The sequence below is a fragment of the Triticum dicoccoides genome, chromosome 1B (genome assembly GCF_002162155.2).
Source record: "Triticum dicoccoides isolate Atlit2015 ecotype Zavitan chromosome 1B, WEW_v2.0, whole genome shotgun sequence".
In the NCBI taxonomy this organism is placed as follows: Eukaryota; Viridiplantae; Streptophyta; class Magnoliopsida; order Poales; family Poaceae; genus Triticum; species Triticum dicoccoides.
The window spans coordinates 416026311-416045731 of NC_041381.1; the positions used below are offsets into that span (position 1 = coordinate 416026311).

The following is a 19421-nucleotide window of genomic DNA, read 5'->3' on the forward strand; positions in this document are numbered from 1 at the left end:
AGATAAGCGAGTTTTACCAGGCTGGTGGGGACGCATAGCTTCTCCGCCCATAAGGGTATAAGGATCCACTCTTTCCATTTACGCCTTATTCCTTCTTTGCTTATCCATCTCCGCGCACTCGAGCTCCAGCGCCCAAGTCCGCACATCTCGCCTCAACCTTCCCCAGCCATGTCCGGAGGGGGAGGCAAGTGGATGGTCTCCTCCGTCACAGAGGGACACATCAAAAAGCTGCGGAAAGCCGGATACTTATCCAGCGACATCGCACATCGGCTCCCCGACAAGGGGGAGCTTATCCCCACCCCCAGGCCCCATGAGAGGGTGGTGTTCCTCACCCATTTCCTCCGCGGACTAGGTTTTCCACTTCACCCATTTGTCCGGGTGCTCATGTTCTACTACGGCCTGGACTTTCACGATCTGGCCCCGAATTTCATCCTCAACATCTCGGCGTTCATCGTCGTGTGCGAGGCCTTCCTCTGCATCCGGCCCCACTTCGGCTTATGGCTAAAGACCTTCAATGTCAAGCCGAAGGTAGTGGGCGGCCGCCAGGCAGAGTGTGGAGGTGCCATGGTGGGCAGGATGCCCAACGTTATATGGCTCGAGGGCTCCTTCGTGGAGACCATAAAGGGGTGGCAATCGGGGTGGTTCTACATCACCGAGCCGCGTGACCCTAAATGGGTGGCGGCCCCCGCATTCCGATCTGGCTTCCCTACATGGCTCACCTCTTGGAAAGAGACGGGCCTAACATGGGGTAATTCGGAAGAGCTGACCGGACTCCAAACCTGCGTCCAAACCCTGGTGAACAAGAAGCTCAAGCTTGTCAACGTAATCTAGGTCATGCTCATCCGCCGGATCCTCCCGTGCCAGCAACGGGCCTTCAACCTGTGGGAGTTTGATCCGGCACAACACCAAACCTTGAGCAGGCTCTTCGACACTACGTACGAAGATGCCTGGAAGGTGCTGTTCAAGGGCGCCGAGGCTCCCGCATCCGCTACCGAAGATCGCGGATTCAGCTCGCAGCATCAAGCCAACGAGGTAAGCTATTTTACCCTTTACAGGACACTTGTTTTTCATAGTTTGACTCTATGCGGGATCTAAACTCCCTTACCTTTGACAGGCCTGGCAGAAGACGTCTGGGCAGGTTGACTGTCTGGCTCCCTTGCTAGAAGACCAAGAGGACGCCCGATTGACGGGGCTGCTGATCCCGACACCTCACGTGGTGCCGGAGAAGAAGGCAAAGAAGAAGGCCACGGGAACTCGAAAGAGTTCCCGGCGCCAGGAGTTATCGGACTCATCGTCCAATGACTCTGAGGCGGACTCCTCCCGCGAAGACGAGGAGGAGGAAAAAGAGGCCTCTCCCCCAGCGGGGGGAGAGAAGAAAAGGAAGGCCGCCCCAACTGGGGAGGCCGAAGGGTCCAAGAAGGGAAGGACCCTTCCTCCGGACTACACCGCCAACGTCGGCAACGGCGAAGAGGAGTGGCCACCGAGGGATAAGCCCCCGGCGATATCGTAAGTATCCGGATACCAGAATAACTCATGGCGTTTCGTTTGTCGTATAGAGTCTCCTAACGCCGAATACAACCCTGCAGCCCGCCCAAGGGCGGGCTTGACACTTCAACGAGTGGCTCCCTGGCTCCGTCGGACGTGAATAGCGCTTCACTTCCGGCCGCCTCCTCTCCTCACGCTGCGGATGATGCCGAGGTGGGGTCTCAAAAGGGGCCCAGCCAGGAGGAGGAGGTCCCGGAGGTGCCGCAAGGCAACCTCCCAGACTCCGGGCATAAGGGGGATCAAACCCCAAAGGGCTCTAAGTCGGGCCCTGGGCCGGACTCCGTACCGGAACCTTCAGTGGTTCCGGAGTCCGGCAGGCAACCCCTTCGTAAGAAGGGCGAGACTGCGACACTGGTAGCCTCCATCCAACCGGAGGCACCAGATAATTTGCTGGAGGCGCTTAATGGCGCCTCCATCGACAAGGAGCACCACACTCATCCAGAAAGTTCAGTCCGCCAAGAGCGGGCTGACTGAAGCCTGTGCCAGCCTTCTAACAGGCTTTGAGGTATGTATTTAAGATATGTAAAAATATTATCGCACAAACAGTAGCCCCTGATGCTCAGTTTGATGTTCGGAAAGAAAAACCGAACTGAGGATCTAAAAAGATGTACGCAGGAGTCTAACATAAGCATGTCAATATGGGGGATGCAGGCTACGCTGCTGACCTCTGCTGCACTGAATGCAGAGGTTAATGCGTTGAAGCAGAGCCTCGAGCGGGTCCGAGAACAAGCTCGGCCTTGCCAAAAAGCAGCTCGAGGACAAGGAAGGTAAGTAATACCTTATGGAAGTATATAAAAGATGTGGTTGCAAAAAATAGCAGGAATAACGTGAGAATTGCAGGGGCCACGAACGAGGTGGTGACCCTGAAGGAAGCGGTGTCCAAGGCCGAAAGCAATGCGTCCGCGGAGCGCACCGAGCGAGAGAAGCAGGAGGCGCGGGTGGCGGAGGTTCGGCAAGAGCTCCAGGCTCTCGTGGAAAAACACGAGAGTTTGGAGCGTGACTCAAAGACTCGAGAGTCCGAGCTCGCCTCGGCTCTTGAGAGCGCCAAAGCTTCTAAGGCCGAAGCCCAGAAAGCCCTCCAGGAAATTGAGGCAATGAAGAAGATAGCGGCGGGTAAGGCATTCTCCATGCAGAGCAAGCACGTGAAAGTGAATTATTTGTTACTTACCCGAATCCGGAGCTCTCCAGGAGCATTCGCAGATCTACCCTACAGTGTGTCCGACGCTGCCGCATTCTACCGGGCCGAGGAGGGGAGCTCGACGGAGAAGGTGTTCTGGTCTCAGTATGCTGAGGCCGGACACCCGGTGCCCTTGAGCGACCAGCTGAAGCAGCTGGTCGAGCTCCATAAGGTGGCCGAACAGGCCATGAAGGGCCTCATAGTTCGGATGTGGCCTAAGGAAGCCATGCCTGGGAGCTACTTCGGGCTGGTGAGGCGGCTGGTGGATGCCTGTCCATGGATTGAAGTCGTCAAGCGCTCTGTCTGTATCGAAGGTGCCCGTAGGCCCCTTGCCCGTGCTAAAGTGCACTGGGGCAAGATGGACGTTGAGAAGCTTGTGACGGACGCTCCACCGCCGGGCAAGGAGTATCGCACGCCCGAGATGTATTATACGGGCGTCCTGAAGGGTGCCCTCCTTATAGCGGGTGAATGCTCCAAAGATGTAATTTTTGAGTAAACTCGCATTTGTTATCCTGTACGCTTGAAAACTTGTTCATATGCACTAAGCAACACTTGTAAATTTAAAATATTACCTTCTATGCGGCCGTTTATTAAATTTGAGAGATGGCAAGTCGTCGGCTTCTGCCCCCGTGCCGCGAGGGCTGGGGTGTTCGGGATAAACTTGAGCGCTCTTTTTCCCATTCTTGGGTCCTTCGAGGGAGGCGCTCAACACAACGAACAAGGCAACCGGACTATAATGCTTGAACACTCTCACTTAGCCATAGAATTCTATAATTTTAAATTTCGGTGAAGCCCCTAGTATTCGGAAGACCGAATTCGGGGCGCTATCCACGCCTGGGCCGGAAAAATCCGGCTCCTCGCTCTAAGCGGCATAAGTCTTTAGGGACTCGAAAACCTCTCGAACAGCGACCGGCTCTCGCCCTATCATGACAGTCAGTTTTAGCTTTCTCCACTGAGGTGCTCAACCCAGCTGAACCGGGGCACAATCGCAGTGGTTCTCCCAGCGCTACCTTAGCCGATATAACGGAACGTAAGGTACCAAAACATGGGAGCCGGGCAAACCCAACTATTGACCCAAGACATGATTCGGAGCCGATGCATATAATGCTATAAGTTCGGGGTGCCGCACTTGTGAAAGTGTTCGGACTTATCACACCATATTTTGGGGTACTTAAGCCCCTGGTGTATTTAGCCGTACCAAAGCGTACGGATGCAACATGTCATAAATGAACATATATAGGTAAAAAAAGGAATGCAATAATAGACAAAAGCTATGCATTTTTTATTCAAAAGAAAGGGATGCGGTAAAAGCAGAACGATACAAATAGTGCGATAAGCAAGGGACGGGACTATTTGACATGTCCCCCTCCAGAAGCAAGCTGCTGGATGATATGTAAAAAGGTATACTGCTCATTATAAAGACCACCTGGACGCTCGACGTAGCTTTCTGCTTCCCTGGCTGTTGCATCGTGTGTTCGGTGATTCTACTGCCGGACAGGGCTTCTTGATAAAAGAGTCCTGAAAGTAAGAAAGAAGAATTACACAATCGGGAGCCCCTAGTGCGGTTGAGCCGCATTCTGGGCCTATTGTGGTCGTGCCCCTTCCCCTATGCCCATGGTATTTCCAGAGCGTAATTATGTACCGTAGTACTGGTTTCGCAATTTCGTGAGGGCTAGGGTTGGGGCCGCATTGCTACGCGTGCTCGGGACGTGCCAGCCGGTCTTGTTGTAGGTTACTCCGGGCGCGCTTGACGGTGTCCGGACGTTTAATAGCCGGACTCGAGAGTTGCCTTGAGAGGCTGCTTTGTATTTCCGCCGCAAGGGCCGCCATATGCTCCTCCGTTTGGAGAGAGCGTTCGGTGTTTCCATTGACCGTAATGACTCCTCGAGGGCCTGGCATCTTGAGCTTGAGATATGCGTAGTGCGGCACCGCATTGAACTTTGCAAATGCGGTTCGTCCGAGCAGTGCGTGATAGCCGCTGCGGTACGGGACTATGTCGAAGATTAACTCCTCGCTTCGGAAGTTATCCGTAGATCCTAAGACTACTTCAAGTGTAACTGAGCTGGTACAGTTGGCCTCTACACCTGGTATGACGCCTTTAAAGGTCGTCTTTGTGGGTTTAATCCTTGAGGGGTCTATGCCCATTTTGCGCACTGTATCCTGATAAAGCAGGTTCAGGCTGCTACCGCCGTCCATCAGGACTCTAGTGAGGTGAAATCTGTCAACGATTGGGTCTAGAACCAATGCGGCGAATCCGCCATGACGGATGCTAGTGGGGTGGTCCCTTTGATCAAAAGTGATCGGACAAGAGGACCACGGGTTGAACTTTGGGGCGACTGGCTCCATCACATATACGTCCCTTAGTGCATGCTTCCGCTCCCTTTGGGGTATGTGGGTTGCGTATATCATGTTCACCGTCCGCACTTGTAGGGGGAAGCCCTTCTGTCCTCTATTGTTCGGCGGCCGGGGTTCCTCCTCATCGTCGCTATGCAGCCCCTCGTCATTGTTTTTGGCATGTAACTTGCCAGCCTGCTTGAACACCCAACAATCCCTGTTGGTGTGGTTGGCTGGTTTTTCGGGGGTGTCGTGTATCTGGCACGAGCGATCGAGTATTCGGTCCAAATTGGACGGGCCCGGAGTATTTCTTTTGAATGGCTTTTTCCGCTGACCGGGTTTAGAGCCTCTGAATCCGGCATTGACTGCCGTATCTTCAGCATTATTGCCGTTAATGCGGCGCTTGTGCTTGTTGCGACGCGACCTGCCATTGCTGTCCTTGGTATCCGAATTACCAGGGCTCTTGGTCATGTTGTTACTACGAGCTAGCCAGTTGTCTTCTCCCGCGCAAAAGTGGGTCATGAGTGTTGTGAGGGCTGCCATGGATTTCGGCTTTTCCTGTCCTAGGTGCCGGGCAAGCCACTCATCGTGGATGTTATGTTTGAAGGCTGCAAGGGCCTCTGCATCTGGACAGTCGACAATTTGATTTTTCTTGGTTAGGAATCGTGTCCAGAATTGTCTGGCCGATTCTTCTGGCTGCTGGATTATGTGGCTTAGGTCATCGGCGTCTGGTGGTCGCACATAGGTGCCCTAGAAATTGTCGAGGAATGCGGCTTCCAGGTCTTCCCAACAACCAATTGATTCTGCTGGCAAGCTGTTAAGCCAATGTCGAGCTGGTCCTTTAAGCTTGAGTGGGAGGTATTTGATGGCGTGTATATCATCACCGCGGGCCATGTGGATATGAAGGAGATAGTCCTTGATCCAAACCGCAGGATCGGTTGTGCCATCGTAAGATTCAATGTTTACGGGTTTGAAACCCTCAGGGATTTAATGATCCATCACTTCGACTGTGAAGCATAGTGGGTGTGCGGCGCCTCTGTATTGGGCTATATCACTACGTAGCTCAAATGGGTTTTGTCTACTGTGTTCGGCCCGGCCGGATTTGCTGTATCCAGCGTGACGGTTGTCGTCACGTGTAGTGAGGCGCCCACGCGATCCGTAGATCGATCTTGTCTGCCTTGCCTTGTCCTCCAATATATCTCGTAGGTCTGGCGCACTTCCCCGTGCCTTTTTATTTTTTGAGCGGCGCCGGGGTGCGGCTTGAGTGGAGGGCTGAGAGGTCTCTCTGTCGTGGCCACGAGGTGGCCGGTCGGTCGCATCCTGCGCTGGTGATGTAGGTTTGAGTGCTTCCTCCTCTAATAGGGGTAGCAACCTGCGTTTTGGGTAGCTCTTGGAGGGGCGTTCGAGTTCGTACTCTTCGGTCGCAAGGACTTCAGTCCATCTGTCAGCTAGTAAATCTTGATCAGCTCTAAGCTATTGCTGCTTTTTCTTGAGGCTACTTGCCGTGGCCATAAGCCTGCGTTTGAAACGCTCATGTTCGATGGGGTCCTCAGGCACGACAAATTCGTCGTCGTCGAGGCTTGCCTCGTCTTCGGAGGGAGGCATGTAATTATTGTCCTCTACCTCTTTGTCTGCCGCTCTCCCATGAGGGCTGGCTTCTCCCTCCTCCTGTGCTAAATCCTGCTAGAGGGGGTTGTCCTCGGCACTTTCCGGGGTGTTATTGTCTCCCGTGCCGGAATCACTGTTCTTGCTGTGGCGGGATTTAGATCGGCGCTGCTGATGCCAGTGCTTAGGTTGTTTCTTGGAGGGGTCATCCTCCGTTGTTCCATCGCCGTTGCCATCTTTTGGGATGTCCACCATGTAGATGTCGTATGACGAGGTGGCCTTCCAGTTCCCTGTAGGCGCTGGTTCTTGGTCGTCTCTTGCATCGTCGTCCATACCGTTGATGTCTTCGGAGTCGAAGTCGAGCATGTCGGTTAAATCATCGACAGTGGCTACGAAGTGGGTGGTGGGTGGGCTTTGAATTTCTTCGTCATCCGCATCCCAATCTTCCTGACCATAGTCTGGCCAGGGCTCTCCTGATAAAGAGAGAAACTTTAGTGAATTCAGGATGTCGCCAAAGGGCGAGTGCTGAAAGATGTCCGCGACGGTGAACTCCATGACCGGCGCCCAATTGGGTTCGATTGGCAGGGGCGCGGAAGGTCCGGAGTCCGAAAAGGAGTCTGGTGCCTTGGAGTTACGAGCCTTGCAAAGGACAGGGATAGTATTCGGCTCCATCGCTGTAGGGACAGCAACCCCCGAGGCGGTGTCCAGCCACCCGTCCTTGGTCGGCCCAGTCGGCTCCGAGCAAAGGGTCGGAGCGGACACTTGTGCGGCCTCCAGGCACTGTCCGGCGGCAGAGCTAGATCATGCCCATCGTGACAGTGCGGCGCGCTTGGCTGTGGCTCGAACTCGTCGAAGATCAAGTCTCCCCGGACGTCAGCCGTATAGTTCAAACTTCCAAATCTGACCTGATGGCCAGGGGCGTAGCTTTCAATCTGCTCCAGATGGCCAAGCGAATTGGCCCGCAGTGCAAAGCCGCCGAATACGAAGATCTGTCCGGGGAGAAAAGTCCCACCTTGGACCGCATCGTTGTTGATGATCGGAGGAGCCATCGGGCCTAAATATGACGACACAGAGGAACTCTCAATGAAAGCACCAATGTCGGTGTCAAAACCGGCGGATCTCGGGTAGGGGGTCCCGAACTGTGTGTCTAGGCAGATGGTAACAGGAGACAAGGGACACGATGTTTTTACCCAGGTTCGGGCCCTCTCGATGGAGGTAAAACCCTACTCCTGCTTGATTAATATTGATGATATGGGTAGTACAAGAGTAGATCTACCACGAGATCAGAGAGGCTAAACCCTAGAAGCTAGCCTATGGTATGATTGTTGTTCGTCCTACGGACTAAACCCTCCGGTTTATATAGGCACCGAAGAGGGTTAGGGTTACACAAAGTCGGTTACAATGGTAGGAGATCTACATATCCGTATCGCCAAGCTTGCCTTCCACGCCAAGGAAAGTCCCATCCGGACACGGGACGAAGTCTTCAATCTTGTATCTTCATAGTCCAGGAGTCCGGCCAAAGGTGATAGTTTGGCTATCCGTACACCCCCTAATCCAGGACTCCCTCAATCGGGTCCAATGAAAATATTTTGTGACAATACTGGTGCAATTGCCTTGGCAATGGAATCCAGATTTCACATGAGAACCAAGCACATCAAGAGACGCTTCAATTCCATCCGTCATCAAGTGTCGAAAGGGGACATAGAGATTTTCAAGATACACACGGATATGAATGTTGCAGACCCGTTGACTAAGCCTCTCTCACGAGCAAAACATGATCAACACCAAAGCTCCATGGTTGTTAGAATCATTACTATGTAATCTAGATTACTGACTCTAGTGAAAGTGGGAGACTGAAGGAAATATTCCCTAGAGGCAATAATAAAGTTATTATTTATTTCCTTAATTCATGATAAATGATTATTATTCATGCTAGAATTGTATTAACCGGAAACTTAGTACATGTGTGAATACATAGACAAAACCTATAGTCCCTACTATGCCTCTACTTGACTAGCTCATTAATCAAAGATGGTTATGTTTCCTAACCATAGACATGTGTTGTCATTTGATGAACGGGATCACATCATTAGGAGAATGATGTGATGGACATGACCCATCCGTTAGCTTAGCATTATGATCGTGTTAGTTTCATTGCTACTGCTTTCTTCATGACTTATACAAGTTCCTCAGACTATGAGATTATGCAACTCCCGAATACCGGAGGAACACTTTGTGTGCTACTAAATGTCACAACATAAAAGGGTGATTATGAAGGTGCTCTACAGGTGTCTCCGAAGGTGTTTGTTGGGTTGTCATAGATCAAGATTAGGGTTTGTCACTCCGTGTTTCGGAGAGGTATCTCTGGGCACTCTCGGTAATGCTCATCACTATAAGCCTTGCAAGCATTGTAACTAATGAGTTAGTTGCGGGATGAAGTATTACAGAACGAGTAAAGAGACTTGCCGGTAACAAGATTGAACTAGGTATTGAGATACCGACGATCGAATCTCAGGAAAGTAACATACCTATGACAAAGGGAAGACCGTATGTTGTTATGCGGTTTGACCGATAAAGATCTTCGTAGAATATGTAGGAACCAATATGAGCATCCAGGTTTCGCTATTGGTTATTGACCGGAGACGTGTCTCGTTCATGTCTACATAGTTCTCGAACCCGTAGGGTCTGCATGCTTAACGCTCGATGATGATCAGTATTATGAGTTTATGTGTTTTGATGTACCGATGGTAGTTCGGAGTCCCGGATGTGATCACGAACATGACAAGGAGTCTCGAATTGGTCGAGACATAAAGATTGATATATTGGACGACCATATTCGGACACCGGAAGTGTTCCAGTTGATTCTAGAGAAAACCGGAGTGCCAGAGGGGTTACCGAAACCCCCCGAGGAAGTATTGGGCCTTAGGGGAGAGAGAGGGCAGCAGCCCAGGAGGTGGCACCCCCCCAAGGGGAGTCCGAATTGGACTGGGCGAGGGGGGCGCAACCCCTCTTTCCCTCTCCCTCTCCCTCTCCTTCCTTCCCCCTCCCCCCTCCTAGTTGGACTAGGAAAGGAGGAGTCCTACTCCTACTAGGAGGAGGACTCCTCCCTCCTTGGAGCGCCCCAAGGGCCGGCCGGCCTCCCCCTTGCTCCTTTATATACAGGGGCAGGGGGGCACCTTAGAACACACAAGTTGACATCGTTTAGCCGTGTGCGGTGTCCCCCTCCATAGTTACACACCTCGATCATATCGTCGTAGTGCTTAGGCGAAGCCCTGCGCCATTAACTTCATCATCACCGTCACCACGCCATCGTGCTGACGAAACTCTCCCTCGGCCTCAATTGGATCAAGAGTACGAGGGACGTCCCCGAGTTGAACGTGTGCTGATCGCAGAGGTGCCGTACGTTCGGTGCTAAGATCGGTCGGATTGTGAAGGTGTACGACTAGATCAACCGCGTTGTCATAATGCTTCCGCTTTCGGTCTACGAGGGTACGTGGACACACTCTCCCCTCTCGTTGCTATGAATCACCATGATCTTGCGTGTGCATTGGAATTTTTTTGAAATTACTGTGTTCCCCAACATTAACTGCCGCAGAGCACGTTAAATATGCCCCCACTTTCTCAAAAATAAGGGCATTGGTAGCGAACGGCTTAACTGGAGTAGATCCGACCCGCTGCTAGGTTACTTGGAGGATATTACCTTTGAGACGGCGCAGCGGCTTAATGTGCGAATACACTAGAGATACCAAAGATCCATAGCATTTTAATCAGACATCTTTGAGCGACCAGGATGTCAATGATGTAGTCAAGTCACTGCTCCGGGAGCCCATGGACATTTGCCGCAAAGTGGGATTGAACCCTTTCTGTAAAATCAACCCATCTCTGGATGTAAGTATTTTACACCTTTCTTCATCTTGCGTGTTTACCTCTTGTATAGCATATTCCTTACCTTTCCTGCCTATATTTAAACAGGCCAACTCCACTTTTTGGAAGAAAAGACTGCCTGCCGCCGCCCCAACCAAGAAGCCTAAGACAAAGACTCGAGGTCCAGGAGGTCTCAAGAAGCCATCCGCTGAAGAGCTGCTCAAACTTAATGATGAGTCATAGGTAGAACTTGACTCCCTTGGTCTTTTCTTTGTACAACTTATTAACGCTGACTCCTCTTAGGGAGAGGCAGAGACCAACCGTGCAGATGCAACAGAGGTAATTACAATTTCCTCCGGCTCAGAACCTTTACCAAGAAAGAAAATTCGACGGGTCGTCTGGAAGGTGGAATTTTCTCATCCTCTTGCTCACTTGGATCCCAATTTTATTTCGAAGAAACAACAACATGAATTAAAACGACCGACCTGGAGTGACGGCTCTTAATATCTCATCTCCATCTTACCCAACACGCATGTTCCTCGCAAGCATTGACATGAGGTGCCACACGACCCAGACTCTCTTTATCCATTAACCGACCTCATACGTCAACCTCATAATCCTTCCAACTCAAATTATCATAAGACGCCTCCGTCATCCGGCGAATCTTTTGGGAGTGAGATGCCAACCTTTAAGATCGCCCAGGCGTAAATATTTTCATTTATTTACAAATAACTTGTAGTGATATACTCATAGACTTTGTATCTGTGTTTACTGAGGTGTTGCCAAACCAGGAAAAAGACAAAAACTGGGCGGTTTGATGACCCACAAGTATAGGGGATCAATTGTAGCTCTTTTCGATAAGTAAGAGTGTCGAACCCAACGAGGAGCAGAAGGAAATAACAAGTGGTTTTCAGCAAGGTAATGTCTGCAAGTGCTGAAATTGTAAGTAATAGAGTAGTTTGATAGCAAGATAATTTGTAACAAGCAAGTAACGATAATAGTAACAAAATTGCAACAAGGTAGCCCAATCCTTTTGAGGTAAAGGACAGGCCAAAATGGTCTCTTATAATAAGCAAAGCGTTCTTGAGGGTACACGGGGATTTCATCAAGTCACTTTCATCATGTTGGTTTGATTTGTGTTTGCTACTTTTATAATTTGATATGTGGGTAGATCGGTGCTTAGGTGATGTTCTTACTTGAACAAACCTCCTACTTATGATTAACCCCCTCGCAAGCATCCACAACTATGAGAAAAGTAGTAAGAATAAATTCTAACCATAGCATTAAACTTTTGGATCCAATCGGTCCCTTACAGAATAGCGCATAAACTAGGGTTTAAGCTTCTATCACTCTCGCAACCCATCATCTAATAACTACTCCACAATGCATTCCCTTTGGACCAAATACGGTGAAGTGTCATGTAGTCGACGTTCACATGACACCACTAAGGGAATCACAACATACATACTATCAAAATATCAAACACATATCAAGTTCACATGATTACTTGCAACATGATTTCTCCCGTGACCTCAAGAACAAAAGTAACTACTCACAAGTGATAAACATGCTCAAGATCAGAGGGGTATTAAATAGCCTATTGGATCTGAACATATAATCTTCTACCAAATAAACCATATAGTAATCAACTACAAGATGTAATCAACACTACTAGTCACCCACAAGCACCAATCTATAGTTCCGGTACAAAGATTGAACACAAGAGATGAACTAGGGTTTGAGAGGAGATGGTGTTGTTGAAGATGTTGATAGAGATTGACCTCCCCAAGATGGGAGAGTCATTGGTGATGATGATGATGATGATTTCCCCCTCCGTGAGGGAAGTTCTCCCGGCGGAATCGCTCCGCTGGAGGGCAAAAGTGTCCTGCTCAAGTTCCACCTCGATACGGCCACGCCCCGTCCCGAAAGTCCTTTCCTTATTTTTCTAGGTCAAAATGACTTATATACCAGAAGATGGGCACCGAAGGTGGGCCGAGGGGAGCACAACCCACCAGGGCGCGACTGGGCTCCCTGGTGTGCCCAGGTGGGTTGTGACCACCTAGTGGGCCCCCTCTCGTACTTATTGGCTTCAATATTCCTCAAATATCCATAAAAATCTCCGTAAAGTTTCAAATTGTTTGGAGTTGTGTAGAATAGGTGGCCTGATGTAGCTTTTCCAGGTCCAGATTTCCAGCTGCCGGAATTCTCCCTCTTTGTGTGTACCTTGCATATTATGAGAGAAAAGGCATTAGAATTACTCAAAAAAGCATTATTATGCATAAAAAACATCATAAATAACAGTAGGAAAACATGATGCAAAATGGACGTATCACGGGTCTTCAAAGGATCCCAAGGTTGTTGAAACAGAGAAACAGACAGCAGAAACTTCTGAGGCCCTCACTCAAGACCCATAAGAACTTATTAATGACCCGCCACCATCAATTGATGCCACTTTACTTGATCAAATGGACAATGAGCTTATCCCGACGGCTAGTAATGACCCGCTGAGCCCTAAGTCGCCGACTCCTCCAAAGCCAGCTAAAGAGATTCCTCTTGAAAAGGACTCTGGTGACGTGACCATCACTGGGATGGCTCATACAGCGCCAGGGGCTTCCATTGTACTAAGCAACCATAGTACTAAGGAAGAATATCCTTCCTTGGACAAAGGCCAAGCGAAGCTGGATCTGGAAAGCTATGATGCCCTCAGTGCCAGTGACATCCACGCAGGTTATCTGAACCGCCTTCATACTAGCCATGTTCTGGAAGCCGGCTTAGTGAACCTTATGAAGGAACGCTTTGAGGTATGTTGCTAACCCCTTTCCATATGCATTTATATAGCCGCCAAGTCTAGAGTATAGGAAAATAATGAGTATGCTGCAGACTTGTAATCAATTTGTAACCCTCAAGGATCGGCTTAGCTTTAACAAGATGAGCCAGGATTTTATAATCACTTAAGAAATTCAAATATGTAGTCCCCAAGGGCCAGCTTAACTTAATAAAGTGAGTTGAGACTTTTATAACCATTTAAAGAATCCAAACATGAAACCCCCAAGGGCCGGCTTAACTTAACAAAGTGAACTGGGTCATTAATAAATTAAAATGACCTATATTAGCCCCCAAGTGCCAAGTGTATTGCTTGCAATGTGCTTGGGACTTAACCAACCGTACCTCATCAAACTTGCTCCTTGCATTGTAATCATTGTTTATTTATTTCAGGCAGAATTGAGTATGAAGGAATCGCAAGTTGGCGATTTAAGAAGGCCTCATTAGACGAAATTAAGACTCTTAAAGCCGGTTTTGATGCTGAGAGAACCGTCTGGGAGGCTGACAAGGCTGCTCTAACAAAAAAGCCAAAGATGCTGAAGCTGCGCTTAAGCCGGTAACCGAAGAGTTATCCGGTTTAAAACAACACATCTCTCAAATGACAGACGCCATCTTCGCTAAGTGTAATGCTTTATTTAAATTCTGTAACCCGCCTGGCTTCTCATATAGATACATTGCTAACTCGCCTGGCAACTCTTGTATAACCTCTTATAGACCCCAGGAGTGCAAATCTTGGCCAAGAGATGTTATTGAAGCTGAAGGAGATTTACTCTCTAATAGAGTAGTTATACAGTGGCACTCTTGGTGGCCCTTTTGGCCTCCTTCCGAAGCTTCCAGAGTGTCTTGTGGTCCAAGAAAAATCGTCAAAAAGTTTCGTTTCATTTGGACTCCATTTTATGTTGATTTTCTGTAAAGACAAAAACAAGGAAAAACAACAACTAGCACTGGGGACTAGGTTAATAGGTTAGTTCCAAAAAATGATATTAGCATATAAAACATACAAGATTGATAATATAATTGCATGGAACAATAATAAATTATAGATACGTTGGAGATGTATCAATCTGTCCGGTCGGGGCTCCATAGAGGGGGATTCGTCACTGTCATCATCAACCCTTCTCCGTCAACAATTCCATAATGTTAACCACAGGAGTGAGTAATTCGTTCGTAGGTTTGCTGGACGGTGATGAATTTGGATGAGATTTGTCATGTAATCGAGTCAATTTGTTAGGGCTTGATCCCTAGTATCCACTATGTTCTGAGATTAATGTTGCTATGACTTTGCTATGCTTAATGCTTGTCATTAGGGTCTGAGTGACATGATTTCAGATCTAAACCTTGTATGTTTTCATGAATATATTTGAATTCTTGGTCCTATATGCTAGTTATATGCACTTGTTATTGTTCTGATTCATAGACCCCGAAGTGACAATAATTAGGATACTCTCTGGGGATGAATATAATTTGGGGAGTTCATGTATTCACCATGTGTTAATGCTTTGTTCTGGTTCTCTATGAAAAGGAGGCCTTAATATCCCTTAGTTTCCTTATGGCCCCGTTGCCAAGGGCAGGACAAAAGATGTCATGCAAGTTCTTATTATAAGCACTTATGACTATATATGAAATACATGCCTACATTACATTGATGAATTGGAGCTATTGTGCATTGCTCTAGGTTGTGACTGTTACATGATGAATGTCATCCAACGCAAATATCAATCGCTGATCAAAATCCTACGTTTTTCTCATATTGATCTTTGCCAAGTTACTACTGCCGCTGTTACAATCACTATAAATTGCTACTGTTGATGTTCCTCTTACTATTGCTTCTGTGCTACTAAACACTTTGAAGCGGAAATATAATTTCCCAGGTGTGCTTGAATTGACAACTCAACTACTAAGACTCATAAATATTCTTTGGCTCCCGTTGTCTCGAATCTATAAATCTGGGTGAAATACTACCCTCGAAGACTGTCACGATCCCCTATACTTTTGGGTTATCAGCAAGCCAGTTGGATACATGGTGGCTTGCCTGCAAGCTCTTCGGAGCAGGCGCCACCGTCATCGACAGGCCGTCCTCGCTCGTCCAGGCTGGTCAACGCCGTCTCCCGGCAAATCCTCCTCGAGTGATGGTGGCAATGCATCCGACAAGCGTAGAAATAAGCCATGTTCGCGGACGTTGACGCGGCGACGGAGGAATTTAACTGTGGCACCGAGGATGACGTCGTGGTGCCACGACGACCAAGCCGGCACGTCCGTGCCCGTCGCCAACATCGAGGAAAAGTAGAACATAGAAGGCTGCCATAGCTTAGGTCCCACGAAGGCCAGCGCCACCGCCTCGCTGGGTTACACAAACGATGACTTTCCTGCTTTGCGGGGCATAGGCCACGGCGACCGTCTTCTCCGCCCCTAAAACCAACCTTGATCCGTGCTTCGCGGCAGGGAGGCTACTCTTCCCCTCCCGCTGAAGCATATCCCTCCAGGGATCACAACGGTCCAATGAGCTGGCTGCTGAACAAAGGGAAGACATGTCATGGTAATGAAGATCCGCCGTGGCCGGCTATAGCTAGTTTATCCTATTCTGATATAGTTTAGTTAAAATATATCTCAAATGTAAATGTTTCCATCCGGTTTGTGTGAAAACCATCCGTTTGCATGTAATTCGGTCAGTTAGTTCAAATCCCGTTTTAGATGCATGTGTTGGCTCCCGCATTAGTGTTCGCGGACAGATACATTGTTTAGGTTCCGGGTCGATGTTGAGGATGGCCTAATAAATACCTACGTGTGTAATACCAGCGAGTGTAGTACGGCACAGAATACATGTATGGCAGGAAGTATGGCAACAATCCGGTCGTACACAGCACGCCGAGACCCAGACCGGGCGGCCCCCAGGCGCGCAGGAGCTAGCTAATTGAAGCCATGCCCGTTGCGGCGGCCCGGAACCAACTAGCAACTGCAGTGGCCGTTCCCAGAGCGTTCGGGGCCACCACCTGTCGCGCATTTGGATTTCCGTGGCCCCTTTCGGTTTCTCCTCCTCGCCTCGTCGTACCTATTTAATGCCACCTTCGTTCCAAAAAAACCTTATTCAATACCATCTCCCAGTCAAGTAAGGGGAGAGAAGCAGAGGAGCAGCAGCCAATAGCCGCCCACGGAGATAGCCAGAGCCAGAGAGCAAGGCTGGAATTCGAGAGATCGGAGGGAGGAGGATGATGGAGCGGCAGGACGAGGCGTGGTGCTCGTGCTCGCCGAGGCAGTGCAGGATTTGCCACGAGGAGGAAAGGGACGACGGCTGCGTAACCGCAACCGCAACCGCAACCGCCATGGAGTCTCCCTGCGGATGCTCTGGCTCCCTCAAGGTATATGTCGTGTATACATGGATTGTTATCATTTTGGCTGTTGTTCTGCCCAATTCCTTGGGTGTTTCCTTCTCCCGATCGGTGCCGTTTCTTGATGGTTTGATCTGCGTGTTCATGTCGTGTTCTGCAGTATGCTCACAGGGGGTGCGTGCAGAGATGGTGCGACGAGAAGGGGAGCACCGTCTGCGAGATTTGCCTCCAGGTAACTCGGCCTTCTCTCCTTCCGTTGCATCTCCTTGAAAAAATCTCGCTGGAATCCTCGCGTGTCCAGTTATTTCGCTTGATCATCATTTCCTACCGTTTTATCCATGGGAATTTCCCTTTTTTGAAAAACTTCTATTCCAATCTTCGCGTGTCCCTGTATTCATTCTGCCTGATCATCATTTTCTACTGTTTTATCCATGAGAATTTCCCCTTTTTACTTAAAAAATACAGTATATAGCAAAAAAAAAAAATAGGACTAGGCTATGGGATGATGAACCAACTCTGTTCGCCCTTTTCCACGATTTCCGGAATTGAGACCCGTGTGAGTGAGTGCTTCACAGCTCGGGTAGGACTCCAGTAAAGAGTACTAGATGTTTTAGCATACCGAGCAGTACAATTTTCATAGATAGAGCTCTCTGAAAGCTTGTATCCTTGCTTTTGTTTAACATGTTTTTTGCTGTCAGAATTACGAGCCTGGATACACCGCTGCTCCCAAGAAAACTCAAGTTGCTCATGTCGCAGTCACCATCAGGTGCCGCCCCTCCCCACTCACTCTCCCTCTCCCTCTCTCTCTCTCTCTCTTGGTAACTGGGACCGGTGCTGGTACGCGCAAAGAGGCTATAGAACGTAGTGAACGCTGAATAGTAAAATCTTAGTCCTAATTCATGTCTAGTGACATGCAACTGTCATCAACCATTTGGAATGCCCAACAAAACATTCGGATCCTGTCCTGGTTGCCGGGGTTTACAATAGCCAGTATACAAAAATCCAAATTATTCAGGTAACCAAACAAGAACCCCAGTTATACAGCAGCTGTCCGCCTCACTCTACGCGGCATGGCATCTTGTTTCTTTAGGACGGGGGAAAGCAAAGAACAAATCATCATTGACAGAGCCGCCGACTGGTACGTGGATTCGGTCTAGCTGTTTCGCCAGCCAAGTTGTATCAAGTACCAACCACCTTGTCCTGATTATTCTCCCCATGAGATGGCAGATAATATGCCCTCCATTTCACATCTGTACAGCCGTGTCCTGCACTCCTGCAGCACCATGCCATTGCAGCCTTGCAAAACTGCAAACGAGTCAGCCCGTCTCTTGGTTCGTACTACTGCAGAGATACTGTAGTACCATCTGTTCAACAATGCAATGAGAATACGAGATGGCATGAATGGTCCAGAGGGTCAAATGTTGAATCCTGTCATCACCATCACACACACGTTAACCTGTTGTTCGTGGTGCAGAGGGAGCCTGGAGGTCCCAAGGCAGGATTATGAGGCACAGGAGCATGCCCCGTTGATCGGGCTCGACGCGGCGGCGGGCGACCCGGCCTACGCTGAGTGCGCGAGTGCCGCCGGCAGAAGTGCTGCCTGGTGCCGGTCGGTGACGGTGACGGTACATCCCTGACCGAGACTTTGAACCACATTGCTATGTTCAGAACTTCAGATGCGAATGGTGTTGAACTCTGACAGAATTCTGCTTGTCCGTGCAGTTCACTGTTGTGTTGCTGCTGAGGCATCTCATTGCCCTGGTGACCGTCGGCGCCGCGAATCAATACGCCTTCAGCGTGCTGACGGTGAGTTCTATCCATGATTCTTCCCTCGGATAAATAAACAAATAAAGGTGATCCATGATTGTTTGACATGTGTTCCTTTGCTTTGAAGATATGCTTGCTGAGGGCGAGTGGGATCTTGCTGCCGTTCTACGTCCTCATGCGGCTTATCTCCGCGGTGCAGCACGGCCAGATGCAGTACCGGCTGCAGATGCTCCAGGTGTGTTGCGTCGTCTGAGTTTTAGACGCTGGTTGCAGGGGAGGTTCCAGTGAGCAAGTTTTTAACACCTGTTTCTTGCTGCAGGAGCAAAGAAGGAACGCATCAAGAATGCAACACAGGGTGCCTGGTCAGGGACAACGGCAGCATGTGATTCTTGTTGTGTGAGGAGAACAGTGAAGTGGATGTTGTCCTCTGGAATAGTCTTAAATGTATTATTATTGATGTTGATCAAGGAGCAATTAGGAAAAAAGAAAAGAGAAAGTTCATAAGCTTTCCGGTGTGTATGTGCACATACATTTCTTTCAGTGATGAATGAAATCAACAACCCCAAATCCAGCTTTTCTTTTACCAGGACTGTGCAACCCTCGGCTCTTGATAATCTCAAAATATACAAGCTGCGAAGATGGACTTTCTCGGGGTCCAAATAAAGCTTACACCAGCAAACAAGTACTTCCTCCATCCGGAATTAGTCATCCAGAATTATTTGACACTCAAACTGATTTATTTAGCAAGTAGTTATGAACTCCAACTTTCCGCCTTATTCATATGATGTCATATGATACCATGGATAAGAGTATCTACAGTCGGACGCCTCAAACCATAAAAGAAAAAACCAAACCGGTTTCAAATGCTGCCCGGCATCTATCATATCCAACACAAATTCGGGACGGATATGGGCAAGAGCATCTACAGCCGGACGCTTCAAACCATAGAAAGAAAAAACAAACCAGTCTCAAACGCCTAG

At 49.1% G+C, this 19421-nt stretch overlaps 1 protein-coding gene across 1 annotated transcript; it reads left to right on the plus strand.

The window, feature by feature from the left end:
• The first annotated feature begins 16425 nt into the window (after positions 1 to 16425).
• Positions 16426 to 19174, plus strand: LOC119305950. The gene is made up of 7 exons (XM_037582334.1): positions 16426 to 16704; positions 16835 to 16906; positions 17373 to 17440; positions 18149 to 18299; positions 18397 to 18480; positions 18569 to 18676; positions 18761 to 19174. Exons 1-7 carry the CDS (start codon positions 16555 to 16557, stop codon positions 18839 to 18841), a joined length of 714 nt encoding a protein of 237 aa, XP_037438231.1. The 5' UTR covers positions 16426 to 16554; the 3' UTR covers positions 18842 to 19174.
• Positions 19175 to 19421: the final 247 nt, after the last annotated feature.